The sequence below is a fragment of the Melospiza georgiana genome, chromosome 16 (genome assembly GCF_028018845.1).
Source record: "Melospiza georgiana isolate bMelGeo1 chromosome 16, bMelGeo1.pri, whole genome shotgun sequence".
NCBI lineage: Eukaryota > Metazoa > Chordata > Aves > Passeriformes > Passerellidae > Melospiza > Melospiza georgiana.
Window position 1 is genome coordinate 16,204,846 of NC_080445.1, and position 27,622 is coordinate 16,232,467.

Below are 27,622 nucleotides of genomic sequence, written 5' to 3' on the forward strand. Positions count from 1 at the left end.
GGGAGTTGTTCAGAGCCAGAAGGTTCCCCCTGAGCCTTCTTTTCTCCAGGCTGAGTCCCCCCAGCTCCCTCAGCTGCTCCTCATCAGACTTGTGCTCCAGAGCCTCCCCCAGCTCTGTTCTCTTCTCTAAACACGTTTCAGGTGCCTCAGTGTCTTTCTTTTCTTCTTCCTCTCTCAGACCCTCAGGGCAGGTCAAGGGGCACTTGATGGGTTATTGCTTTCTTGTTTTGTTTTTGAGCAGTAAAAACCATTCCTTCTGGAAACACTGAGAATATTGTGGAAGAGATTGGAGAGTTGAGACAAACAAGATTGTGGCTGCTGAGATCTCCTTCTCCCATGCAGGCATTTGCTTCTGCTACTTCAGCCAAGAGTGATGGGCACTGCTCCTGGCTTTGCCATCTCATGCATGAATATCTGCATACCAAGTATTGAGGGTCCTTCTTAGCACCCAGAATCCAGCTCTAAGTGCTTGCATTGTCCATCAGGCAAGTGGACATCTCCCTGTGGCTCATTTGTTTTTGAAGGAAGCAAACCTACAGCAAACCAAAGAGCTGTCTTTGGGCATTGGTTTAATGAGGCTCAATGCCAAGGGATGGTTCTCCTGAGCACTGTGCCTGCAGAGCCCCGAGGTGGGGTCAGCAGGATGGTCAGTGGCATGGCAGATACCCCTGGACACACGTGGCTCCGTGGCTGGCACGCCTGGCACACAGCACCTGCCGTGTGCCCGAGGGTGGGCTCTGCCTGCACGTGGGGCCACGTGCAAAACAGACGGGTGGGCATCCTGACCTACCAGAGACTCCTGAGGCAGCAGATACTCTCAGTCTTGCTTTCCCTTTCATTTTGTCACTCTCCTCCAGCCCAGCCCACTCTATGGGTGCTGGATCCCTTCGCTTAACTTCTCCTGCTCAGCCTCATTTGCAAATAGGCCTTTGGTTTCAAAATCTAATTTAACATTGTCCCCTTACAAACTGCCCTTCCTCCATGTGAAAGCAGAGGGCCCAGAAACTGAGGTCCAAAATTGCCCTCCACAAAACATTGCTGTCAATTACTCCTGATGGAAGCTTTTGGAAACTTTTATTGCTTCTGTCCACAAGCATAACAGGCATTTTTGACAAAAAGTTCAAATAATTAAATCTGAGCTTTGTTTTACCACAAATCTGTTGCCAAAATTGATTTGACCAGCTCTACAGCCTGTAGTATTGTGTGTGCTGAAGGGAAGGAAACATTCCTAATTTTATTTTTCTCTAGTATATCACACCCAGGTAAAGCTCCTTTATTAACTTCCTCATCCTGCAGATTTAAGCTTGGAAACCACAACTTATTTATATACCACAGCTTATTTATGTACCTCCTTATGATGCTCAGTGTACACATATTTAAGATGATCAGTGTTTACAGCAGTTGGCATTGGGCTTGCTGACACCTGCACAGAGTTTACAGGGCTACAGCTCTCCCTGCTCTGTGTCAGAGCCAGCAGTTCAGCAGGCAGTGGGCACAGAGCAGCGTGAGAGGGGACGGCAGTGCCACTCAGTGCCACTCTGCTTCCAGGACACACCGCGAGCGAGCGGCACCGCTGACAGCGTTTGGATCTGTGGCCATCCTGTCCAGGCTGCTGCTCTTGTGGCCTCCCTTTGCTGTCCTTCCCTGCCCTTCTGAGCTCTGCTAAGCTCAGCCATGTCCTTCATGGGTCGGGTGAGGAAACAGCTGCTCCTGCTGGTGCTGGTGGCTCCCCGTGGGAGGTGTGCTGTGGGGCAGGATTCAGCTGGGGATGGGGGAAGCCGTGGAGATAGAGATGTGGAGGAACACAAGGGGTTCTGGGATCTCTTCCCTGTTAGTGTGGGGCTGGAGCTGTGACCGTGTGGAAGGAAAAGAGCTGAGGAAGGGGTGGTGTCATTTCCTCCCTGTGTGAAGGGGATGTCTCATGAGCGATTGGAGGAGCGGCCTCTGTCACTTGGTGTGTGTGTGCCTGAGGGATGGGACAGTATCTTCTGGGAATCTTCATGGAAATGGAGAGCCTGTTCCCAGTTTGTGGTCCCTGGGTGGCAGCAGAGCCCTCGGTGGAGCCTGGAGTCTGTCCAGTGTCCCATGGCCTGCAGGCACTGCAGCTTGTTCTCTGCTATCTGAGCTGTCATCAGACTGTGCTGGGGCTGCATCTGAGGGCAGGGGGAAAGGGATTTATCCTGTTGCTGAGCCACTTCACAGCAGGCTTAGGGACCCAGAGTGAGCCAGGCTGGTGGACCAGAGCTGAACAGCCTGCCACAAGAGAGTTCACCCAGCTCCAGTTTACTGTGGTCTAAGTGAAGGAAAGGAAGAAATGGCACTTAGGGAAACCCAGTGTGGGCTCCTACTGCCAAGCAAGAAAGAGAAAAAAGGAGAAGGGTAAGGGGGATTTAGGGCTTATAGAAAAAGAAAGAATGCTTGTTATGTTTTTCAGCCATTAAAAAGCTTTTCCTTGGGATTTTATTTCTTTTTTGTTTCAATGGTGAATGCTCATACCATCTCAGAATGGTCCTGTAATCCACAGCTTGGGGGAGATGGTTTCACACCTTGTAGTAGTGACATGGTTTAACTTTGATTTGGCTCTGCCAGGGAGGTCACACCAATGCTCTGTCATGGCAATTTAGACTTGACCCAGTCTCCAAGCATCAGGATATGTTGGCAGCTGAAATAACCTCCCTCAGGCATCCAAAACATCTGCTGATGTATAATTGGAACCCTTTTCTTGGCAGCTGAAATTCAGAGGAAAATGGGGAGCAGGGTGCTCCAGACTTCTGGACATGGGACCCTGGTGAATCATGTCAGCCCCTGTCCCCCACATCAGGAAGAAGATGGATCAATGGCACCTGCTTCCCCAGAGTGCTGCTGCTGGCAAAGCCAGGCCCTGAGTCTCAACAGGGAGCAGGCCCAGCCCTGCTACTCCATTCCCAGCTGGTGTCCAGGGCCAGGCAGATGCTCAGGCACCTTCCTGTCTGCCTTTAGCCCAGAGCAGAGTAGGGAAGTACATTCAGAGAGTCTGTCTCCCAGGAGCTGCTGAGCAGAGAGAAAGGTGTCCTTTTCTGTCAGGGCCACATGCAGCAGAAAGCAAGAACTCCCCATGCTTCCTGGTGCCAAGGGTTCTGTGCACGTGTCAACGCCCTTTGGAGTCTGTTCAAGCACTCCCTGGACAGGCTGAGCCTTTCACAGCTGGGATGTCCCTCAGGAGTGGGCACTGAGCCCTGCATCCTGGAAAGGCCATTGACAACTGCTCTGTTGTGGCTGCTGCTTGTTCACAGCAGGCACACAGCTCACTGTGCTGTCACAGCTCACTGCTGCAAGGTTCAGCTTGGGGCACTGAAGCTTTGGACTTTGCACCAGTGACAAGATGGGCATCTGGGCTGGAGCCGTAAGTGAGCAAAGAACTCTGTGACTAGTTTGTCCCAAAGCTGTTCTGCACTCCCCAGGCCTTTGGTGGGCTGAACTGCTGCATCCTCAGCCCATGAGCAGCAAGGTGAGACCACTGGTGACAGTGTACTTCTCCTCAAGGGTGACACCACTGAAGTTTTTCCTTTCCTCAGCTTGCAGCTGTTATCCCCCACTCACTGACTGGTTTGGCTTTGGTTCTTTTCTTGCAGGCCTGAAGCAGCTGTTCAGCCTGAGACTGTGTCACAATCCCTGGTACAAGTGGGAGTCGTGATGGTTCCTTAACTGATCTCTGAGTGCAAAAACAACACAGAGGGGATTTCAATATTAATCAAAACAAATGCACCGTTTATTGAATGACCACAGCAAATGCGACAGAAGGATGGAAAAGGAGAGAAAGAATAGAGAGAGAGAGAAAGGGTGGGGGGAGAACATAGCTACCAACAGAGAGACAAAAAATCCTTGTGGTCCAGCCAATAGATCCGTCTGGTCATGCTGGGGAGAATCTCAAAGTCTTTGGTCAACTCGAGTTAACTCTTCTGCCAGGAGAGGAGCAGGACGGTACATCCAGGGAGCAGGCACAGGACACCTGAATAACAATTCCCTTGAGAACAAGGCCAGACTGTCCAGTTCCAAACAGGACAAACCAGTCCCACAGTGAGCAGGTCCAGCGAACACAGCTGCAGGCAGCACTGGGAAGACATCCCACTCCAGTCAGCCCAGTGCCCCTGTTAAGGGTCTCAGTCCTTGGGAGGGGGGGGCTTCATGAGGCAGATGAGGGATTTTCCATGGGGGATCACCAAAGTTACCCCAGAAAGTCAAATTTTCTCCAAAGTGGGTGGCATTTGGCCAGGAGATGGGGAAATTCATGGGCTATTGTGATGAGCAGGGATCGTGAAGCAGCTGCAAGACTGTGGTGACAGAGCAAGCACACCTGCAAACAATCACTTGGGAAGCATCCATCTCAACCAGGCCAGAACTGCAGTCAGGGTCCTCAGGGTCTGAGTCTCTGTCCTTGGGATGGTCATGAGGCAAATGAGAGAATCTTCAGACTGTCTCTTACAGACAGACACTGCTTGGAGCTGTGGCTGGTAAGTGTCCTCCCAGCACACACTGCCTGTTTTATATCACTGAAGGGGTGAAGTGGCCACAGCCTGTGACACCTCTCTGCTGACAGTTCTGTTCATCCATCATGTCCCATGGATCAAGGAGCTGCAGAGCACAAGGGCTGCCTGACATCCTGGGGGTCCTGGTTGGCAGCCGGCTGAACGTGAGCCAGCAGTGAGCCCTGGGGGCCAGGAAGGCCAGCGGCTCCTGGTCTGGATCAGGAATGGATCATCCTGCACCAACAGCCTGTGGCAGGAATGCTGTGGCCAGCAGGAGCAGGGAGCTCATCCTTGCCCTGTACTCAGCACTGGGGAGGCCACAGCTCGAGCGCTGTGTCCAGCTCTGCGCCCTCAGTTTGGGAAGGACATTGAGACGCTTGGGCACATCCAGAGGGGGCAACGAGGCTGGAGAGGGGCTGGCAACACTGAAGGCCTCTGAGGAACCACTGAGGGAGCTGGGGGTGCTCAGCCTGGAGAAAAGGAGACTCAGGGGTGACCTTATCACTCTCTACAACTCCCTGAAAGGTGCCTGTGCTCAGCTGGGGTTGGTCTCTTTCACCAGGCAGCACTGACAGAACCAGAGCACACAGTCCCAAGCTGCACCAAGGGAAATGCAGGTTGGATATTAGGAAAAAGTTTTTTATGGAAAGAGTGAGAAAGTTCCGGAATGTTCTGCCCAGGGAGGTGGTGGAGTCACCATCCCTGGATGTGTTTAAAAAAGCCTGGATGTGGCACCGGGTGCCAGGGTTTGGTTGAGGTGTTGGGGTTGGGTTGGACTCGATGATCTTTGAGGTCTTTTCCAACCCAGTAATTCTGTGTGATTCTGTGAATTCTCTGAACCTCTGGCTGTGCTTTGCCTTGCACCATATCCCCTGATGGGTTGGAGTCACAGCATGTGCCTTTTCCTGCCCCGATTGTTCCTGTTTGGAGCTGCCAGAGAATAGGCTGAACCCACCTGCCTGCATTGCCCACCCCACAGGGCTCCCACCTCAGCCCTAGGGTTGTGTGGTTCCCTGGGTATGATCTGTTTACCAGCTTTGGACTCTCTTGGTGCTGTCAAGCACAGTCTCTGTGAGAGCTGCAGAGCTGGCAGAGGGTTTGTTTGGTCCAGGGCTTTCTGGAGCCACTCAGAACCAGCATTCCAGAAGTGCTCCGTGTCATCACTGTTGTCCTCTCCCTTCACGTGACATTGGTGCTGAGTAGACACCTTCTTTCCCACCAGGAAACCCTGTCAGGGCTTGCTCCTGCTCCTCCTCCTCCCAGAGTCACTGCCTACATCCCATTCTTGCAGTCTTCAGACAGGTCTCATTCCCTTTTCCTTTGGTCCCATTCCCTTTTCCTTTCTGTTTCCCAACAGCTCCATCTTCCACAGTAGCTTGCAGGAGTAGTGCCCTGCATCCCTCCTGGAGAAGGCCTGGAGTGAACCAAGGGCTTTGGTGGGGTACATGGGAATGGGATTGAGATATCTTTAAAGGTTTCCATCCACCTGGATGAGGGGATCACTTGGTGTTGCAGTTCTTCGCAGCCAAGGCAAAAATTTTTGCTTGTGCCAAGGCCAGGCCAGGTACATTTGCTGTTTCTTGGGGATAAATATCTCATTTTGTTTTAGGACAACTGCAGTCTCCATCCACCCAGGCACTCACTGACTGGAGATAGGTGGCTCCACAGCAAGCCCTTCCCCGCTCCTCTCAGCAGCCATTGCTTTCCACACAGCCCATGGCACTAAGAGAAGAGGTGATGCCAAAAAAGAGGAGGCAGCATCCCATGAAACACCAAAGCTCTGGCCTGGCCGGCCTCTTTGGCCCATTTGGTGCAGTGGTTGCCTGTCCCAGGCCATCCAAAGCTATCCCACAGCCTGGGACTGATTCAGGCTGCCTGGCTTGGCCTTTCTGGCTAAGAGGACACAGGGTTTGTGTGAACCCTGGTGGAATCAGGGGTGGGCATTGTTCCTGCTCTCAGGGAAAATCCCAAACCTGTCACCTTTGGCTCCATTCATGTCTGTGAACAGAGAGGAAAGCCAGACTGTGCTGGTGCTGAGCAGAGCTGCACATCCTTTGTCAGAGCTTTTGTACCTGTTCAGTGGTACGCAGCAGCAACGGGAGGTCAGAGTAGTTGGCTGTGTCACTGGGAGGCTGTGACAGGTGCTGAAGGGGGGAGAAGAGCCAATGCAGATGGTAGAAGAGTTCTGGGCTTCTGATCCACCCCATTGCCCTGCTGAGCCCCCAGTGCCACATCTGCTTGGGTTTTTAATCTGTCCAGGGATGGGGACTCCACCACTGCCCTGGGCAGCTGTGCCAGTGCTTTACAATTCCTTCTGTGCAGAAATTTTCCCAATATGCAACCTAAACCTCCCCTGATGCAGGTTGAGGCCATCTCCTCTGTCCTGTCCCTGTTCCCTGGGAGCAGAGCCTGACCCCCACCTGGCTGCCCCCTCCTGTCAGGGAGTTCTGCAGAGTTGAGAAGGTCCCCACTGTGCCACCTTTTCTTCAGGCTGAGCCCCTCCAGCTCCCTCAACTATTCCTGCATTCCTATTCCTATCAGACTTGTGCTCCAGAGCATTCCCCTTTCTCTTCTCTGGACACACTCCAGCCACTCAATGTCTTTCACATCACAAGAGATTCATCTATTTGATGTCATTGTCCTTTCTGCCTCTGTGCCATGACCTGGCAGAGGTGGGAGCAGAGCCTTCCTGAAAGCTGGTACAGGGATGCTCCTCCACGATGAATGTGGAGGCTTCAGTCTCTGCTTTGGCCCCTGATTGTCCTTGGTGTTCTGGGCTGAGGTGTGAGTTCTGTGGGAGTCCTGCCCTTAGCACAGACGAGTGGGAGCAGAGAACTCCCCACAGCTGGGCTGAGACACTCTGCCAGTTAAGAGTCCCTGGGCTGCAAGAAAGGCGCACAAAGGAGCATCCACTGCCCTTTCCATGGCACAGGTGCCAGGGAGAGCCTGTGGGAAGCACAGCACCAATTTGTGTTGTCTGCTGAGGGAAGAAAATGGCTCCCAGCAGGGCTCTCAATTCATGGCTGGGGAAGGAAGAAGGTTGAAGTGGATAAATAATAAGGATTTCCTCAATTTCATCTAGAATAGATGCAAGTAACCAGCATAAAGATACTGAAAATAGCCTTCAGGTGGACAGTCTCGCCCTCAAGAGCTCTTGGAGCAGGAGGGGTGGGTTCCATAGGAAGGAAAGGTATGGGCCACACTTCACCTGAGGCAGCAGATCCTGCTGGAGGGACAGTACACCCCAGAACCGGGCTGATCAGCTTGGCAGCATTACCTGTGTTCCGTGGGGCACGATCAGTCACCAGTTTTCATTCATTGCCTTCTCTCAGGGCAGCGCCAGAGGCAGAGCCAGCCCTGGTGGGTGCTGCTGCTCGGGGCAGTCCCTCACAGAAGGGGACAGGAACAAGGGAAGGCTGCAGCTCATGCGCCGCTGTCCCTGCGGGCCGTCCGGGCCCTGACAGCCGATCCCGGGCTGGGAGCATCTCCTGGCGGTGGCTGTAAAGCCCCACTGGGGCCTCACACCTCAGCCCCTCACTGTGCACCCCCTGCCCAGCTGTCAGAGCCCGCAGGGGACAGGCCAGCAGCCCCCGGTGCTGTGCTGTGGGCAGCCAGAGCAGCGCTCCTCGGGCTCGCTGACTGAGGGGTCTGCAGTGCAGAGCAGCCACAGCACGAAATCATCCCGTACCTGCAGGGCGGGACCTCGGGGAATGTGTGTCCTCGGCATCTGCATGTGCAGCAGAGTGGGCTCATTGCTTGTACAAAATGTTTGGATCAAAGCTAATAAACACTAAGCTCTGTGCCCACACCCCTTCCTGAGCGGAGCTCCCCCCCTGTCCTGTGCCGTGTGCCACCTGCAGCTCTGCCGTGGCACCCCAGCAGCAGGAGGAGGCACCCACGGTCAAAGCTGACCATCCAATGTGACACGGCCATACCCTCCGCACCCTTGGTGCTGCTGAGCCGCGGGGAGCACCCACAGCCGAGCACCCAGCCCCGGCAGGCTCAGGGCGGTGCCGTCACCGTGGGGCCCGAGCCCATCCCTGCCATCTCCTGAGCCCAGCAGTGACACCCCACATGTCAAGGGTAAGAGTGTGGGCAGGGCACAGTGCACCATGCTGGACACACACTTGGCCAAACAGCCCCAGGGGCTTTGCTGGAGATGGTTCTGCTCTGGCTGCTCCTGCATAGGTCCCTCCAGTGTCCCCCAGCTTCAGCAGCACCAACAGGTGATCCTACTTTTCCCTGTGCACTCAGAATCAGCCATCTCTGATCTCCCCACAATAAGATCTTCCACCCCATCACCTCAACAAAGCAGCTTCCTCTGCTGAGGGGGTATTTCTGTCATGGGAAAAATCTTCCGTTGTACAGTATTTTCCTGGATTTCCTGTTTTTAACAGCCTGACTGGCACAGCTTGTTCAGAACACAGGTAGGATACACATTCCAGCAGTGAGATGTGTTGTCCTAGTGAAGAGGTTGAAGGTTTGGCAGGGCTGTACATGCTCAGCTCTCTGAGTCCTGCTTGCCCTGGAGGTTGGGGAGCACAGCCATAACTGTGCCCAGCCCACCCAGCAGACACGGACCCCACCAAGCAGTGAGACCTGCAGCTTTCCTCCTGGGGCCTGCATGGCCCAGAGCTGCCCTGCCCTGCAGATCCACCTCCCAGCCAGACTGAGCACAGGGGCAATTTTGGCATTGTTTTGTGGAGAAAAGTGCCCCACAACTTTGTGAAAGTTGTAAAGCCAGTATGTTTATTACAGCGCTGAACAGAGATTGCTCTCCTCAAAAAAAGACATGCGTACCTCTGAGAACTTCAGGTCTCTTTTTATCTCTCTCTCAAATATATATGCATACAGTTTCACAATAGGCTCATACATATTCATTTTTATGGGTTCCGAGTGACATTTGCTGCTAGTTCCTTTTTATCAGAAGGAATTCCTGGGTCATGCCAGCCTGCCCTTGCAGTAGTTTCTGGTTTTCTGTATCTGTCTCCCCCTCTCCACATCCTTCTGACGTTGGGACTCCAGAGCTAGAAGCAGCTCTGCTGGTGAAAATTCACCAGAGTGGAGCAGAGGGTGATCCTGCCCTGGTGCTCAGGCACGCAGCTGGGATGCAATTGGTTTTGCAGGAGCGCATCCCCTCGTCCGTCCATCTATTCCCACCTCAGGAACAGAGCTGGGAAAAGCCAGAGCGAGATCTCCCGGGACACGGAGACGAATGAACTGACTGTGGGAACGGAGCCCGTGACCCCTCCCCGTTCGCCGCCTCCCGGAGCGGCCCCGGGGCGGCAGCGGCCGGTGGGGAGGGGGCAGGGGCTGAGCGACCCCCGGAGCTCCTCCCGTCCATCCCATCCTGTCCCCGTTCCTTCTCATCCCCTTCGGCCGCTGCCCCCTCCTCTCGGCGCCCCTGCCCTTCCAGCCTGCCCAGCTGTGGGGCATTCGTGCATTTTTTATCTTGCTGTTTCTCCCATTCCTCATGGGTTTCCTTCTGTCCCACGCCCAGCCCTGGATAGGAGCACAACCTGTGTGTTCCTCCTGTTTTCTTCCTACTTCTAACCGAAACAGCAAAGGGTGGTGGGAATTTGGCACTTTGTGGGTGTAGATTTGGGGAGAGAATCTGATCCAGTTCCTTTTCCTTTGAAGACTGGGCAGGAGCAAGAGCCTGCCAGAGGGGGATGTTGATGGTGATTTTGGTCAAGAACTGCGCCTGGAAGGGAGAACAGCCCTGGGCTGGGTCCGTAGGGGAGCAGGTGTGTGGTGGAGGGGCTTCCCCGTGCACTGTGCTCTGAGAGCAGCCACTCAAAGGGCTGTGGGGCAGAGCATTCCAAGGTTGCTCAGGAGCATCTCTCCATCAGGGCCTGCTCTTCTGTGGAATTTCTGTCAGCTTCATTCTCTGGAGTTACTGCTGAGCCCTCACGTTGGTGAGGAAACAGCAGCCCAGGCCTCAGCTCAGCTGGCCATGACAAGATGACAAGGGGCCGCAGGCTCGCTCACAGCCTGGGCGTTTGCAGCCACAGCTGAAGGACGCAATGCTGTGTCCCTCTGCAGCCGGCACTCTCCTAGAAACCATCACAGGTGTCCACACCTTCGGGCTGCTGTGGTCTGCAGCCCTGATTTTGAGCAGCAGGAGGATTGGGTGCATTCCTGATCTGTCCCGCTCACGTGGAAGTGGCCCTGCATTGCAGGAAGGTTCTCACTGTGCTGGTGCTGTTGCATGGGCTGGAACCTGCCCCAGGTTTGATCTCTACTGGCCAAGCGCTGCAGGGAGGTCACCAAAACTCAGCAGGTGATGATACAGATGTTTGGAGGAAGAACTCTGGAAATGAGAAGACAAATCTCACTATTTTCCCAAACAACTTAAATTCCAGGTTCATCCCCACTGCATATTCTGCAGCCTTGCCATCAGCAGTAGCTGCAGCTGGGTTGTTTGGTGGGGAAGTCAGTGGACCTGCTCTGTCATGTGACAGGAATCCACCTTCTGTATTCTCCTTCTCCACCCTCATCTTGATGAACAATCATCTTTACTATTTACTGTTACTATCATCTTTGTGCCACTTCGTGTTAATTTCCATGGAATAAATTTGACTCAGGGAAGTAACTATAAACACTAGTGTCTAAAATTTCCATTGTTCACACAAGTCTCAGGGCATTGAGCACTGCAGACTTCTGGGTTTGCCCCATTGCATCTTGATAAACCTCTGAGGAAACATGGAGGGGAAATTATGGGGCTTTAAGGCTGTTAAATGTCACTGGTGTGTTTCTATGTTTCCTAACACAATTCTTTCTTCCCATACCCTCCCCCCACTGTTTAAAGGACCTGAGCAGGGAATTCTCTTGTTTAAGCCATACCCTTCAGGTCTGTGCGGGATTGATGTTTTCTTTGGCAAACCTAAACTCCATGAAGAAGAGTGCCTGCCTCTGCCAGTGCCTCTGCCAGGGAACACCCAGGTATTCATGTACTTGTCCTGCACAGCCTGTGGTATCTTCCTGCTGTGCTCTGCCAGCAGCTGTGAGAGGAACAGGCTCTCTCTCTGGACTTGAACTGTAACAAAAATCCCATCCTTCATCAGGGGAGTTACCAGGCACATTGGATTCATGGTACTTCTGTAGCTCTGCTTTTCCAAAGGTGCTGCTCAAAATCTCATAAAAGCCACCAGGGGCCAGGAAACTGAGCACACCCTCCTGATCAATGGAGTCAATGCAAACATCCCAGGAGTGGACACTGCTGAATTTGTGGAGCTCTCTCACACCAGTGGGCAAACAGCCCACCTGGATGGGCACTGCCTGCTCCTGTGCAATGGCAACGGGAGCCAAGGGTGCTGAACCTCCAGGGCAAAGTCACTGACAGCAAGAGGTTCCCTCTCATTGGTTCCTCTTCCCTGAACCCTGCCCTGGTTATCCCTCACAACCCCATCCAGAACAGCCCTGGTACCGTTGCTCTCTACTATGGAAAAGGAACTACAGAGAGGGCATGAGCATCGTGAGCTATGGACTGGTAGATGCCCTGCTCCATAAGACTAAGAAGACAGACAGACAGACAGAGCAGACACTCCTGCCAGGGTGCTGGCCCCTGGCTTTCCTGGAGGAGCCCACTGAGAGGGCTGAGTCAATGGAGAGGTGCTGTGGGAAAGATTCTCAGTGGATCTTCCAACACCAGGCAGGGACAGCCACTGCATCCTGGCTGCTGAGCTGAGCTCCTCTGCTGTCCTGATCAGGGAGGTCCTTCCCTCGGCTTCTTCTGGCACATGTGAGTTCAGAGACCTCCAGGGCCCCACTCCACCATGCTGAGGGACGTTGTCTTGGTGCTGACTGATGGACCAAAGACATTATTTCACTGGGGGTGACTACGGCCAGAGCTCCCTAGATTGACTCCTCCTGATCAGCCCAGCACAAAGCAAAGCCCCAGGTAAGGACTGATGAGTGGATGTTGACCACTCATGTGACCCAGAACTCAGTGGCAAATAAAAAAGCAAAACCAGTGTTAGAAATTATTGAAAAAGTAATTATATAAAGCAAAGTGAAGATCAGAAATTATTAGGTGAAGAGGAAAGAATGGAGGACAGCTTTTATGCCTCTATAAATTCATGGTTTGCTTGGATGTTTAACTGTGCCTTGTGTGGTTCAATATACCAATCTCAAAAAGGATGTGTTAGGATTGGAGGCATTCAGACAAGTCAGCCAGGATGGGTAGTGCTGTGGAAACGCTTCCACAGAAGAAATAACTTTGAACACCCAGAAAACGAAAAGCTGAGGAGGGCCCTGGCAGAGGTTTTAGAGATGTGAGCAGCCCAATGAAAATGAACAGGGCTGGATTTCTTACTCTTCCACCTGGCACAAGTGCTAAGGGGCAGCAAGAAGAGGCAGGAGGCAGTTTCAGGGCAAACCAGAGGAGGTGGTGTGGCCGTGGTAGACCAGAGCCCCAGGTTAGGGACCTGATGGAGGTCCCCAGCCCATATTTTCTTTGCCTCTTAGGAAGATGCAGTTCTGCTCTCAGCCCTGCAGCCACCCTACCATCACCCCTGGCTGTGTCACATCTCCTGGAAGTCTCTCCCTTCCCTGTGTGCAACATGGTGCAGCAAATGCACATACTCCTAGGAAAACCACAAGGGCTTTACTTCCATGGCACCAGCTGCAAGCACAGGTCACACGTGTGCCACCTGTGTGTAGCTGCCCTTGTAGCTGCCCTCTGAACTTCCTCTCAGTGCTCTCAATTTCTTCCAGGCCACCAGAGAAGGAAGAAATATTTTGTTATTTTGGGCACCTCAAAAGAAGATTCTGGGGATGCTGGCTCTGTGAATGTCTTGTGTAACTCCCTGACTCATGATTTCTGGGAGTACAGTTTTCCTGGACAAATCTGGTTCCCATAAAAGTACTTTGACAACTGAAACTTTTTATAAACAGTTGAACTCCTTAAAATTCAAACTGCACTGAATATTCTCACACCACTTGTAAAAGATCTGATTGTCTACTTCAGCTCTGCTTTTTCCCCAAGAAAGGTGCTCTAATTTCCCCTCTGAATGAGCTGGGCTGTGAACAGTTAATGATTAAGGGGAGGGGGGCATGGAAAGCAATGTGAAAACATAACTAGTTGTCAGACTAAGCAGGAAAATTGTAAGGATTATGTTTAACTATTCTTCAAGACTGATACTAGTCAAGGAGGTGACTGGAGATAGGCTTTGACATAATTTTCTGATGAGGCGTTGTTAAGATGTCTCAAGCAGTTTGGGGAAGGTTTTCCTTCATTCCACTCAATGACACTGTGTGACTGTACTTTAATCATCCTAAAAGGCATTTTTAAAGTGACTCCATGCTGAGCATCCTGTGAGAAGCTGATTTGATTTGACCACTTCAGATTTGGGGCAGAAGCTTATAAAAATGTCCCAGCTTCTAGTCCTGTCTTTGTACAGCTCATCTGTCTCATGCTGAGAGAACTTAAAGCTGTGAGAGCACTGGAGCAAAAGTCCTCCCTTGAGAGATGCCAATGTGGAAAACATTCCAGTGAATCCCTGAATGGTTTGGGTTGGGAAGGACCTTAAAGGTCATTGTCATGGTTTGACCCTGGCACAATGCCAGTGCCCCCATGAGAATACCCTCTTCCTGGTGTCTGCCGTGAGATGTGACCAGGAATAAGCAAAGCAGGCTCCTACTTAGAAATAAAGAAAACTTTATTAACTAAACTACAAGAAAAGAAAAAAAAAAAAAAAAAACACAAGGAAAATGAAAAAAACCTTACAAAAGCATTTTCCTCCTCCCCCCCCCCCCCCCCCACCAAATTTCCCAATGCAATACATTCCCCCAAAATCACTAACTCTCAGTCCGGCACCACCCTTCAGAATTCTCAATCTTCAGTTCATCAAGAGGAGAGGAGAGGAGTCCTTCTTGCACCACAGGCTTCCCCTGGAAATACACTGAAACCTTGTGTGTTTCCATGTCACTCAGCACCGCCAGGAAAATCCTTTGCCATTGTGACACCTTCCTTCCATGCCCAGTGCTCTCACCACTGTGCACGGACCAGAGCTGCTTCTAGGGTTGTCTTTCAAGGATGCCTTGTCTCACTCCAAAAAGAAAGGCACAGTCTCTCCTTCAGGACATCTGTCCCCCCCAAATTTTTGCACCCCCTGGGGCTGAGGGGTACCCACATTGAACCCTCCTGGTTCTGAGGCACTGTCTCCCCCTAAATGCTTTCTCTGTGTCCCAGGAAAAAAAAAATGGTTCCGTCTATGGCCACACAAGAAAAGTCCAGCCAAAAGGCCACTCCGTTATCTCTGTCCCCACTCAAGAGTTTTCTGCACTTCCCCTCTTATCTCATCTCTTATCTCTCTTCTCATTCAGCTCCAGGAGGGTCAGCATTTTGCAAGGTTTCTATCATGCAAGAAAAGGGTTAAAAATTTCAGTCTCTGCCTGTCCCAGAGCTCTGGAACTCCCACACTGCCCTGCCAGGCACCTTCTCACCACACTCCCCCCTTCTCCTCCCGGGCTAGGAGATCCGACCTCTTTGCCTCCAAAGTCCCAAGAGGGCTTCCCTGGGGAGCAGCTTTGCTTTTAACCCCTGTGTGTTCTCAGAGGTGCGTCCAAACTTCAGTGGCTACATCAGGTGCCAATACTAAAATCTGAGCACCCATTGGTAACCACAGCATATCCCAAAAAATAACCTACTTCCTGTCAGTGAAACCACAACACATGCCCAGTGCTCTCACCACTGCACATGGACCAGAGCTGCTTTTAGGGTTTTTCTTTTAAGGATGCTTTGCCCATTTCTAAAAAAAGCACAGTCTCTCACTTTCAGGACATTTCTGTTCTTCCAATTCACCTCTTGGGGCCGAGGGGTCTCAAGAACAGAGATCTTCTTCCCTGAAGATCGAGGGCACCACCACCCTCCTCACCCATCATCTCTGTTCATTCACTCCTTCACATCACATCACTGCACTCTCTTGGCTCCAAACCATTCCCTCCCTTTAAATTGAGGCAATGGCTTGGAGCCAAGAGAGTGCAGTGATTTTATGAGGATAACATCACTGAAAAATTGTTCTGTCCATGGCTATACAAGACAAGTCCAGCTAAATGCTACTCTATCATCTCTTCTTACTTAGGATTTTTCTTATCTTCCTTGGGCATCTTTCACTTGAAGTGAAGTCTCAGCCAGTGTGTCCTGGTCCTCCACAGCTTGTCCCCTCTCTCCCTTCGAGCAGTTCCACCACCGTGACCCTGGCATTGTGGGGCTGCTGACAAGTGACAAGATTCCTGCTGGGCGGAGGGTCTTCTATGGCATGATTTCTGATGGCATCCACACCAACCCCGCTGCCCTGCGCATTGCCCACCGAGCCCACCCCAAAGGTGAGCCATGGCAGTCCCCACAGTGTTACCAGCCACTCCAAGCACTGTACCAACTCCCAGAAGACATTTGTGCTGCCCTTGCTGTCTGGAAGGTCACAGCCACATGTGCTGATCCCTCAGTCCTCTCGCTTTGGTGCGATGTGGCTGGAGACACCTGGTTCCTCTCTGGGAGGGTCAACAGAGCACAGTACTTGGAGCTGCAGCAAAACCAGCAGCAGTGTTGACAAGGCCCCTTTCCTTCTGTTCCCCAGGGCTGGTGCTGGTGACAGATGCAATCGCTGGCATGGGGCTGGCACCGGGTCGGCACACGCTGGGTCAGCAGGTAGTGGAGATCGATGGGCTGAACACCTACATCGCAGGTTAGTGCTGTCCCTCTGCTGAAGAGCTGGGGACAGTGCTGCCACTGGCACCATCCCGAGGAGCTGAGCACACCTTGCTGTCCCTGTCGGTGTGTGGCAGCGTTTGTGCCACCCTCTTGGGTTTTGATGCCTGGTGGATCTGCAGTGTCTTGGCCTTGGGGATAATGAAACTCCTGGTAAAGAGGAGAAGTGTGCCACCCTTGTGGAGGATCTGTTCAGTTATAGCTGTCTGCAACATCTTTGAAAGAAAGCTTCATTGCCCAGTGTCAAGGGTGCTAGAGGTTCAGGGCATTAGTAAGGACAGAGAAATCTTAGATATATCTATTGTCCCTTTTCTTCATTATAACACTACTACTTCCTGCTAGCTAAATTCCCTAAGTTTCAAATTCCCAAGCAGATGAATACTGGGACGGTATTTCAGTGAAGGAGCATTCCTTTCTCCATTCCCTGTCTCTGGGAACAGATGCTTGTGTTGTGAGCTGGTTTTCACCCAGTGCAGCTGGTGTGATAGTGGAGCTGGGGATAACACCCACATACCTCTTCCTGTGCTCCAGCAGGAAGTGGCTGCAGGCCCTTCAGCTTGCTCCTCCTGCAACACAGGACTTCTGCACTTCTAGTCCCATTATGCTTCCCTAGTGCCCTGCTTCTTGCTGTGAGCTATGGGCGCTGCTCAGTGCCATCCTGTTCCTTCCCAGGTACAAAGACCCTGAGTGGCAGCGTGGCGACCATGGACACTTGTGTGCGACACTTCCAAGAAGCCACAGGTAAGAGAGCCTTGTCCACAAGTTGCTGCTCCCTATGTTGACACGGGAGGAGGGCTTGCTTTTGCCAGATGTGTCCATTTCACCAGGAATGTTCCCTCTCACCTGAGACGTGGTAAGGCCTGGGATCAGTGCCCTCAGATGAGCCCCTTTTTGAGGGGGAACTAATAGAACTAATGAGAGGTGAACTCTCCTGCTTCTTCCTCACAAAAGTGCATGGTTTTCTCTTCTCCATACCCTAGGTGTTCAGTTTTCCTATGCCTGCTCTCCCCTGTAGGGATATTTCCCTTCCCAGCTCCAGCTGGCTGTGCTGAGGGTGTTCCAGCTTGGGTCCATCAACTGCCTGGTTGGGTGTTGCCTTGTCCAGGGGGATTTGGGCTGCTGTGGCAATGGGGCTCTGGCTGCCCTAACATCTCCCAAATTCTCTGTCCAAGGGTGCTCGGTAGAGACCGCGTTGGAGGCGGCGTCTCTGCATCCCGCTCAGCTCCTGGGGATTGAACATAAAAAGGGGACACTGAATTATGACTCCGATGCAGGTACTGGTGTGGGCACAGCATGTACTGGTATGGAGACAATGGTGTCAGGGCTCACAAGTGCTGGAGCAAAGCAGGGGCTGCTTTGTAAGCATATGCTCATGCCCTGTTTTGGTGGGAGCTGCAGGGAGACTTGCTCCACCTGGGATATGCTCTGGGCTTTTGCTCCAGTGGTTTTTCCTTTTTGCTCCAGTGGCTTTTCCCTTGGATGCTGGTGGTGTTTGGGAAGCCCTTTGGAGTGCCCCCCACATCTCAGCTGAGCAGAAAGCAGAGCTGCCATTGCCAGGATTGTACTGCAGTGCCATCCTGGGGTGGGGAGAAACCCTTCCCCAATGATCTCAGCTCTCCCCGGCCAACTCCAGCAGCTCCATTCTGACAGCTGCTTTCTTTCTCTCTTGTCCCACACAGATTTCCTAATGCTGAATGACAGCCTGTATGTGCAAGCCACGTACATTGCCGGCGAGGAGGTCTGGCGACAGGATGTGTCGGGCATGTGACACTGGGCTGTCCCAGTGCCCTCCAAGGCTCACTGGCACTGTGGTTAGCAGCTCTGGCAACCACCCCATTTCTCTCTTTTGGTTTTTTTTTTCCCAATTCTTTCCTGCAACTCTCTCAAAGGAGCCTCATACCAAAGAGCTGCATTTTCCAGCTTCCAGTTATAGCCATGCCTGCTACGAATTTGTTGGTGCTCAGTTGGTGGTATGGGGAAAGAAGGCAGCTCTGTGCTGGCAAGGAATGCCAGTCCTGGAGTGACCTACAGGACTGCACAGCTGTCCTGCCCCCAGACTGGTGCTCCTGTCACCATCTGACAGCAGTGAGGAGTTGTCCCAGCCTTTGCACAGTTTTTACAGCACACACAAACCTGCTCTGCACCTGAGGCAGGCTCAAGCCATTCCAATTCTTCTGCCTGCTGTTTGCTTTGCTCCGAGGCAGCCATGACTTGTTAGACATCAGCTTCCACCAGCTCAGCTCGCAGCTCTTCCCATGACAAGGTTTCTGTTGTGTAAGCAGAAGCTGAGGATCATATTTGGATCTCCTGACAGCCCTTTTGTCGTGTGTCCTCAGAGCAAGGCTGCCACATCTCGCTTAGTCAGTGTCCTTGTGGGGCTGAATCCTCAGGGCAGAGATCAAACCCAGGAATACCAAGGCATTGCTGGTCCTTTGTGCCTTTACCCTGCATGGGCATTGAGTCTACAGAGCTGGAGATATGAACAGCGTCCTACCACATAAAACTGCTCCTTTCACTCCTTGCTCTGTCTGGATGGGTTCTGCAGGCTCTGTGCCAGCCATACCAAGAAGAGCCTTTGCATCGCCTGGTGGGTGTGTTCATTCCTCAGGCTATGGATGGGAAACTTTGCTATAGGAGATGCAGCCAGACTGGTGGTGACAGGTTCACAAGCCTTCAGTCCAGCTCAGGCACTGAGGGAGAGGAAAACTGCGGTGGGATTCTGGCTTTTCAAGATGGATACAATAACTCATTATTTTGTGCTCATTATCTTCTCCAATACTTGACTGTCAGATTTTTTCCTGATGCTGGGACACTTGTATATGAAGGCTGAGGCTAATTTTGACCCTACTCAACCACTCAGAATAAGCCTCGAGATAAAGTCTCAAGACAACCTTGGTTAAGGCTCAAACCACTGAGGTGTTTTTTGTAATGAGGAGATGGCTCAGACAACGGCCAAGTCTCAGTGAGGGTGGAGATTGTAAGGCAGACAGAAGTCAGGTTGGGATTGTCAGAAATGTACCGATTTTTCCAGTAGCATTTTATAATCTTTAGCAGCAACATTTCGAAGTGATTCCCCAGGACTTTAGAGCCCTTCTGTCAGCCTTGGAGAATTTCTAACATCAACTGCCAATGTCAAGAAAAATTATAACCTCCATGGTTTGAACATTTGAGAGACGGCACACCCTGTGCAGTGACACGCTGTGCTGCTGCAGTACTGACCTCACGGGGATCAGCTGGCTGTTGTTGGAAACAATCCAATAGGGAAAAATGCCTATGAAACAAGGTGTCTAACTTTTTATTTACAAAATTAAACAATCAAAAGGAAATCTAAAACAGAAATGCGAATAGACAGTACCAGTAGGTGTGTATTAACCTTTTTTGCCTGCCCTGGTGCTTGCTGGCACGGCCTCCGTCAGGCCGGCATGTGAGGGGCCGGGGCTGGTCTGGGCGCTCCTGCGGGGATTTGGCGCAGGGAAGGCGGCACCGCCGGATCCCCGCGGCCCGCTCCGTGGGCACACGTGTGTCCGGCACGGTGTGGGGCTCAGGGCAGCAGTAGGGAGGCGCAGGGGGCACAAGCAAGGTGGGCGCTGGAGCGTGGGGCCCGGCGCTCTCGGGCGGAACGGCGGCGGCAGCGCGGGAAGCGGCCAGAGCGCTGAGCACGGCCCGGCCCGCCCGCCTTGAGCCCGCGGCCGGGGGAGGACCCGCGGAGGGTCCGGGGGGCTTCGAGAGGCCCAGAGCGGGCCCCGAGCTCTCCAGCCGGCGGGGCCGGCCCGGGCGGGGCCGCTCCCGGAGCACACACGAGGCCCGTGACCGGAGGTGGGCGGTGCGCTGGGGCCGCTTCCTGCGGCGGCGGTGCGGGGAGCCCGGCATGGAGCAGGTAAGGCCCGGCCCCTCTCACGGCACCGGGCCCGAGCGCGTTCTCCCTAAAGGCTTTCCCAGCCCTGGTGCCTTTCCCAATCCCTGCTCGTCTCCTTATCCTGAGCATTCTTTTCGTTCCCCGTGTTTTAGTGTGCTTTGTCCCCAGGCGGGCTGCAAACCTTAACTTCCACCTGCTTTTCAAGAGGCAGCCAGTGTAGAAGGATAGCACATGGGGCCTCAAGGGCTCGTGTTTAGGCTAAAGACAAATTCTGTGTGTTACCAGAGCTGTGCTAAAGGGAAATTCCTGCTGTGGAGATATTATGCCATTGCCTGAGCTTTAGGAAAAAATGAGAAATCTTCCATTTGGGACTTTTTAAAAGGGATAGGTGGAGAAAAAGATGAAAAAGAAATCTGTGGGAAGTCCTGGCTTGCCGGGAGTAGTAGGGTTTCCTGCTAGTGAGAGCTGTGATTTTTGTAATGCAGAGGGCTCATTTGGTGCTCTCCACACAGGACATGTGTCCCTGTGCTGTGTTGATTTATGGTACAATGAACTGTTACACAGCACACTTCCAATGTAAAGCCAGGTCTGACCTCCTGTGAGAAGGGAGGCCTCAGAAAACTCAGTTTTTGAGGTGAGAGATTTGTGCTTCTAATCATTCTGCCTTCCCCACACGATGTCCAAGGCTCCCCCAGGTGTGTTTCAGGAGGAGCTGGAGTGGTGCATTTCACAACTGGAGGCAGATCTGCATCTCCCTCTGCACTCCAAACTAGGTATGTTCCTCTTTATCAGCCCACACTCCCCCTATTCTGGCCTTGGGTGTGATTTAGCAGATATGGATGTTTTTCTGTTTTTTCTCTCTTTTATATTCCCTGTTCTTGTGTTATTTGGGATTTGTTCTAAACACAGGACAACATTGGGCTTTAAGGACTGTGTTTCTGGAAGCAGTTTTATCTTTCATTCATTTAGTGTTTGTCGTCCCTGTTTTCTGTATTCTTTGTCATGTTCTATTTTTCCCATATAATGACTTGTTTGGTTCTGCTACAGCTCTGCCTTTGTTTTTCATCTTAAGGAAATACTGGGCCAGCATGGCTGGCCCTCAAACACCAGTAGGTTTATTTTTGTGAAGCTTGTTCCAGGGAAAAATTACACGAAAGATAAAAATCTATAAGGTCATGGTTTGATCTTGTAGAGCTGCAGACACATGTCCTGCTGCTGGTCAGTACCTGACCTTGGCAGAGCACTGTGAACCCTGTGTAAGATGCTCAGGTGAGGGTTTGCTGGTCCACCTGAGGATGGAGCAGTGACTGACAGGTGCCTACACCTTGTGCTTGAGCATCAGGAAGAATTAAGACTTGTGGGAAAGGGTTGTGATTGTTCATCCTGGAGAAATCTCTGGGGAGACTTCAGAGCCCCAGGAGAGCTGGAGAGGAACTTGGGACAAGGGATGGAGGGACAGGACAAGGGGGAATGGCTTCCCACTGCCAGAGATAATGCTTAGATCAGATAATAGGAAGGAATTGTTCCCTGTGAGGGTGGGCAGGCCCTGGCACAGGGTGCCCAGAGCAGCTGTGGCTGCCCCTGCATCCCTGGCAGTGCCCAAGGCCAGGCTGGATGGGGCTGGGAGCAAGCTGGGACAGTGGAAGGTGTCCTGGACATGGCAGGGTGGATGAGCTTTGAAGTTTCTGCCCAAGCTATTCTGTGATCAGACCATTTTGTTAGAAATGTGTCCTGTACTGGTCCCCAGTGCCCAGCAGGAGGGAAGGCAGCTCCTGGAGGGGAGGCAGGAGCTGAGCACAGGAAAGAGGCAGCAGAAGCAGTGCCCTGGCCAGAAAAGAGCCCTTTTGCACAGTGTGTGAGCCAAGAGAGCTGAGCAGTGCTGCTGATGGTACCCAGGCTCTGCCTGGAGTCCTAGTTGCTGGAGAATTCTGGTGAGGAGGCTGGTCCAACATCTAGCCAGGAATTCAGGGTCTGAATCAATGACTTGTTTGGCTGTAGCACTGTATGCATGAGGTACTCAGCTTAGAGTAACTCCCAGGTGAAGGAGGGAAGCAGCTCCCTGGAGCTTTCTGTAGCTCTTGTTGTGTAACTGGTCTGGATTGCAGCTAGCCAAACCCCTTGAAACAGGAGTTCCTGTAGTCAGGACCCTACACCAGGTGCTGTGAAGGTACATCTCACTTCTGTCCCACCACAGCATTGCCTGAGACAGGGAGGGGATTGTCCCACCCTGCCCTGCCCTGGGGCAGCCTCACCTCCAGGGCTGGGGACACTTTGGGGCACCACAGTATCAGAAGGGTCTGTGACTGTTGGAGTGTCCAAGGAGAGGGATGTGAGGGTGGGGAAGGGTCTCCAGGGGAAGCCATAGGAGGAGCAGCTGAGGGCACTTGGTCTGTTCAGCTGGAGGAGAGGAGAGCACAGAGCTCACTGGGGCTGCAGCTCCTCCTGAGGAGCAGCACAGGGGCAGCTCCAATCTCTGCTTTCTGTGACCAGGGTCAGGGCCCAGGGAATGGCTGGAGCTGTGTTAGGGGGTGATTTTTAGGCTGGATTAGGGAAAGGTTCTTTCCTGAGAGGATGGTCAGGTGCTGCAGCTGGGAGAGGTGGGATGTTCCCATTCCACAGTACCACTCTCAAGTTGTTCAGTGGCTTAAAATAAGTGGGACAAACACTGCAAGACTATATTTAGTGCTTCCAAGTTGAGGTCTTGGGCACCACTGTCACAGAACAACTCTTTTTAGAGAATTTGTTCTAACACAAAAGCTTTAGATTCTTGTGTTCAGGCTGGTCTGTAAGCAAGAGCAAGAGTCCTGCTTTTCAGGGTATGCCTTCTGTTTAAATTTTTTCCAGTTTTCCAGAGAAGAGACACTGAGTTAGGTTGTGGAATTTGTCTTCTCTTGAAGGAAAGATTGCTAAGCCCTCTGTAGCTTCTGTGCCATTAGCAGTGCACTTACTGCAGTGTAAGAGTTTGACTGTCAGTAATAAGTTAAGATTTTTTTCCCTCTCTGTAGGAACATCTCACAGTATTTAAGCTTCTGGAAGCACTTGGAGTTCTCTTTCAATTGAATGCTAGTTATGGATTAGTTAGAGGTGATATGAACACAGAGCTCATTAAGAGAAGAGTCACTCATCAGCATCCCTCTGTGTGGATTTTAAGGCCCACTGTAAACTGCTTCTTGTCTCTCTTGGTGTTTTCTGAGTGCAGCAGAGGAGACCCAACACATTTTCAAGGTCCTGCACTCCCCTGCAGCTCCTCTCACAGAGAACCAACAAGTGATGAGCAATGAGTTTGGGGATTGTCGTCTCAAGATGGATGAGGGTCAGAAGAGCATTGAGAAAGGTGAGCTTCAGCTATCTCTCGGGGGATGGTGAGATTTGGTTCTTTTCTGTAGATTTCTTAGGGTGCAGCATTAATTGAGTCACCTTTCTGGCAGTGCCTTTGAGTGGAAGCTGCAGTGGCACCCCCACGGTAGGAAACTGGTTCACTGAGAACACCAGTGTTGAAACAATATTCTTTGCATTTTCTAGGCATGACCCCTGATGATGTGGAAGTACAGCCAGGCAAGGGACAGACTGCAGATGGTGTGAAACAGCCTGAGCCAACCCCTGAGGCAAAGCTTGAGTTGTTCACATCATCTGGCAGCAGCTTCCGATTTGATTTTCCACTTTCCAGGACTGACCCAGAAGCTGACCTTGGTGACAGTGGTGCTGAGCAGGTACAAAACAATGTCAGAGCCACCAAGCAGGAGAACTGGAATGGCCCCTTGAGGTTTGCTGCCTCTGGACAAGAACCCAGGTTTGCTTTCAACTTTGCCATCCCAGATGAAGACTGTCCTCATCTTCAGTTACTTCCAGGAAGCCAACATACAGAGGATACAGCAGATTCTTCACTGCCTGCTGAATCAGCAGCTCTGCCACAGGCTGCAGCCTTGCAGGAGCCTGAGGTGACTCAAGTGACAGGGAATGCACCCAAAGAGGATAGAAGCCATGTCACATCAAAGATCCCCCAAACAGAGACAGCCTCTGCAGATGAGGCAATGACAGAGAAATCAACAGGAGGTGGAGCTGCCAAGAAGAAAAAAAAGAAGAAACAAAAAGCACCTGTCAGTAAAAACAAAACAGAAGAAACTGAGACCAGCAGGAAGGCAAAGGCAGAAGCTAACAGCTGTAAAATTACAGATACTTCCCATCAGGATGAGAAGACCTCTCAGGTAATTAAATACTGATGGAATCCCATTATTTATAAACCCTCGAGCTAAAGAGCCACTTTATCTCTTTGCACAGATGAACAATTAGCATACTGCCCTGAGATGGAAGCTGAAGGACCACATTTGGTGCTTACATGTTCCAGCAGCTGTTTGCTTTCTCTGCTACACAGCTGAGGAACCTGACCAGAGCAAAGGAAGTTAATGGTCCTTCAGATTTGTGCTGAAAGATTTCATGGTTAGGCTTGTGACAGCTAATCCTGGGGAGCTGGATGCCATGTTTTCTTAAGAAAATAAAACCAGGAAATGGAGGTAACTCTTTTTAGTTGTGGAGGTAACTGTCTTTAGTTTGTGCCAAGCTGGTGCCTTGTGGGTGCTGAGCCAGGCCCTGTAGCTCATATGTGTGTGTTGCAGGATGAATTGCTTTCGTAGAACAAGGACCAAAGCCAAGGCACAGAGCTGCCACCTGGTGTAGCCAAGGACCTGTGGTAGAGCTCAAGGGTGCTTCCAAGAAGGTTCCTCTGTAGGGCATGGGCCAGAAATCAACTGAAATTGCAGGTTATGTGTAAACACAGCATTAAGGCACACCCTGAGGTCTTCTATTCTGCTACGGTCAAGGTCTTGATTTTATTTCACTTTTCAGCACTGGTGTAAGTTTTACTAACAAACAGTGCCAGCTGATCCATACTATAACACAAGATTGCACAAAACCTTCCTTTTCTTAATATTTTACAAGGAAATGGCATTGGAACACTGCATCCAAAAGTCTGCTTCACCTGCAGTCCTACCGATAAACACTGCTGAGCACCAGAGACATAGGAAGAGTTGAAGGTCAGGTAAAGCCCTTCCAGTCCTTTGGAAGGAGACTGTTGTAGGTAAAAGGAGACAGTGTGAGGGCATTTGTATTTACATGTACATAACAGTTAAGAATTGCTTCAGTCCCAGGGTGCAGCCCTGTTTCCCTGTCCCACTGCTGAGTTAGCTTTGCTCAATGGTGCTTGGCTTCCTTCATCTCCATGGGCTTCATTTTCCTTGTGCCTCATGCATTTCTGGCTGAGCAAGCACAGAGGAGCTGAGAAGAAAGACTCAGCTTCTGATTTTGCCCATTGTTTGCTTTTTTAAATTTTGTGCAGGTTTGAGGATAGGGGCTTTTTGTTGTTAATGTTTATTTCTCCCATCTGTAAGTTCCGTTGAAAGCTGAACAGCTTTCCAGAAAACAGCACCTTCTGAGTGGCAGCCACACATTAAATCCATCTAATAGAGACAGTGAGCTGCAACTAAACATTTGCACAGTGCTTTTAGTTTATCTGATGAAAAACACTAGAGGGAAAATGTCATGAAGTCTATTAAGTGATTGCCAGAACATAATATTTCAACTAGTCCTGAGTTCATGGAGTTCCCTTTCATCCTGTGTAGCAACTGCTGCTGTAATTTTTGGGTGATTTACTTCCTCTTGCTCATGTGCCTCATGTTGATAGCAGTCAGATGAGCAGCTGTGGAAAGAGGTGGACTGGTGTGTGAACCAGCTGGAACTCGGCTTGAAGACACAGAAACCCACTCCAAAGCAGGGTAAGTGTTGAAGTAAAGAAGAGTTCTCTCCTGGGGGCAGCATTGGCAGGAAGGCAGGGACAGAGCCAGCAGGGAGCCCTAACGTGTGAGTTGTTTCTCCTTTGGTGCAGCTGAGGAGGCTCTCAGGGCCATCAGGACCCTGCGCAGTGACAAGGCTCCCCTGGTGAAGAAGCGTCAGCTCATGAGAGCCATGTTTGGAGACTACAGGAAGAAGATGCAGGAGGAGCTGTGCAGAGAGCTGAAGCTTATGGAAACAGGTAGGAGAACTTTGCATGCTGAGAAGGAGAAGAAAGGGCTTCAATCCTGCCCTATGCTTTGCAGACTGAGGCCTCACTATATGAAATGACTGAATGTCTCTTATTTTTTCTCCCCTCTTAAAGCTGCAAAATCTGCCAGGATCATGGACTTGAGGGGAAGCAGCCACAAGAACGGCCAGTTCATCCGGAAGTGCTTGGGAGTTTGCAGGAAGAGCCAAGGTTCAGCAGAATCCTCTTCAGAGTCACACAGGACACTTAACACAGGCTTATTCAATTTCACAGCTCCCCAAGAATTTCACTTTAATTTCTTCTAGAAAAGTCACTTTGACTAAAACTGTGCCAGATCTCCTGTAAACTGAAGAATGGTGGAAAGGTGTTGTGCAGTAGGAAATGTCATGTGTCAATCTCTGAATCTTCTTCCAGGGTGCCTTATCTAGAAGTTTAAATCAGATCTGCCTACTATGCATACTCAGCCTACATAAGTGCTCCTCTGTGCTCACACTGGAGAAAGGCACCTTTGAAGGGCTCAGCAGTGTGGAAGGATCTGCTTTCTGTCCTGTAGAATTGACATCAACTGTAGAATCTGTCTTCTATACCATGAGATTTTTCCCTTTCTCCCATTGCTTTTAAATAGAGCAGAGCCTTTCTAGCAGCCAAGGTGGCAGTGCATACAGCAGGGAATGGTTTGGAATCAAGATCCAGAGCAGTGAAGAGCTGGGTGCTTCCACTCCCCAAGTCTGTGTGAATGCAGCTTCTGGCATCCAGCAAATACCAGCAGTGTGTCATCCCTGACATGGAGGAGCACGAGCTCAGGGTCTTTGGGGAAAAGTGAGACCCATTTTTGCTCATTCATCTCTTTCATTGACAGGTACAGACCTAGAATAAAACTGCACATCATGATTTAATCCAGCCTAGAGATGTAAGGACAGTTGTTTCCACTAAAACTGGGAAATTTTTTGTTGCTGAAGCCAGGTTCTGAACAGCTAGGAAGGATGTACAATCAACTCTTAAATAAAGTTTACTTTATTAGTAGCTCAGTTATGACCACTAGTGCCTCAGAGAGAAAATTAGTGCATGCCAGCCTTGGGTGGTCATAAAATAAACTGTCACAGCCCAAAGACTCTCTTCCATTTGATTTGTATTAAATTTTGGCTTTTTGAATGTGTGTCTCCACTCAATACGGCTTGGGTTACTGAACCCTTCTCTTAAGTTCATGCAGAAGATCTTCCCACCAAGCATATAAAATGCTGAAGGGAGAGAAATGCTGTGAAAGGCTACATGGTATCAGGTGTCCCTAGGGAGCAGTGCTTTCTTGCCTTTTATAGCCCAGTCAGCCTGTGTGAAAAGTGGGAAATGGGAGTGTAGCCAGAATCCAGGGAATGCTGAGAGCAGCTGAGAGATGGTGAAAAACATTGGCTGTAAAAGACTAAAAACCTGATTGTGGCTCTAAAAACTTAATTTTATTACTAAGCTCTGATGGCAGGCAGTTACATCTACAATACTTTTTTATTTATTTTAAATTG

At 51.1% G+C, this 27,622-nt stretch overlaps 1 protein-coding gene across 3 annotated transcripts; it reads left to right on the forward strand.

Moving 5' to 3' along the window:
- The first annotated feature begins 17,985 nt into the window (after positions 1-17,985).
- LOC131090507 (UPF0488 protein C8orf33-like) lies at positions 17,986-27,257 on the forward strand. Of its 3 annotated transcripts, none has more exons than XM_058035927.1 (6): positions 17,986-19,501; positions 23,274-23,408; positions 23,597-24,279; positions 25,752-25,842; positions 25,953-26,099; positions 26,223-27,257. In XM_058035927.1, exons 1-6 carry the CDS (start codon positions 19,486-19,488, stop codon positions 26,411-26,413), a joined length of 1,263 nt encoding a protein of 420 aa, XP_057891910.1. In that variant the 5' UTR covers positions 17,986-19,485; the 3' UTR covers positions 26,414-27,257. The 3 variants fall into 3 exon arrangements, with proteins under 3 accessions (XP_057891910.1, XP_057891908.1, XP_057891909.1); XM_058035925.1 differs by lacking the exon at positions 17,986-19,501 and adding an exon at positions 20,102-20,847; XM_058035926.1 differs by lacking the exon at positions 17,986-19,501 and adding an exon at positions 20,102-20,847 and having other exon boundaries at positions 25,755-25,842.
- The last annotated feature ends 365 nt before the right edge of the window (positions 27,258-27,622 follow it).

Coding starts and splice junctions, on each gene's coding strand:
- LOC131090507 (XM_058035925.1), top strand. CDS start 20,751: ATGTCCAAGGCTCCCCCAGGTGTGTTTCAGGAGGAGCTGGAGTGGTGC. Junction 23,409..23,596: donor TCAGAAGAGCATTGAGAAAG/GTGAGCTTCAGC, acceptor TGCATTTTCTAG/GCATGACCCCTGATGATGTG. Junction 25,843..25,952: donor GAAACCCACTCCAAAGCAGG/GTAAGTGTTGAA, acceptor CCTTTGGTGCAG/CTGAGGAGGCTCTCAGGGCC.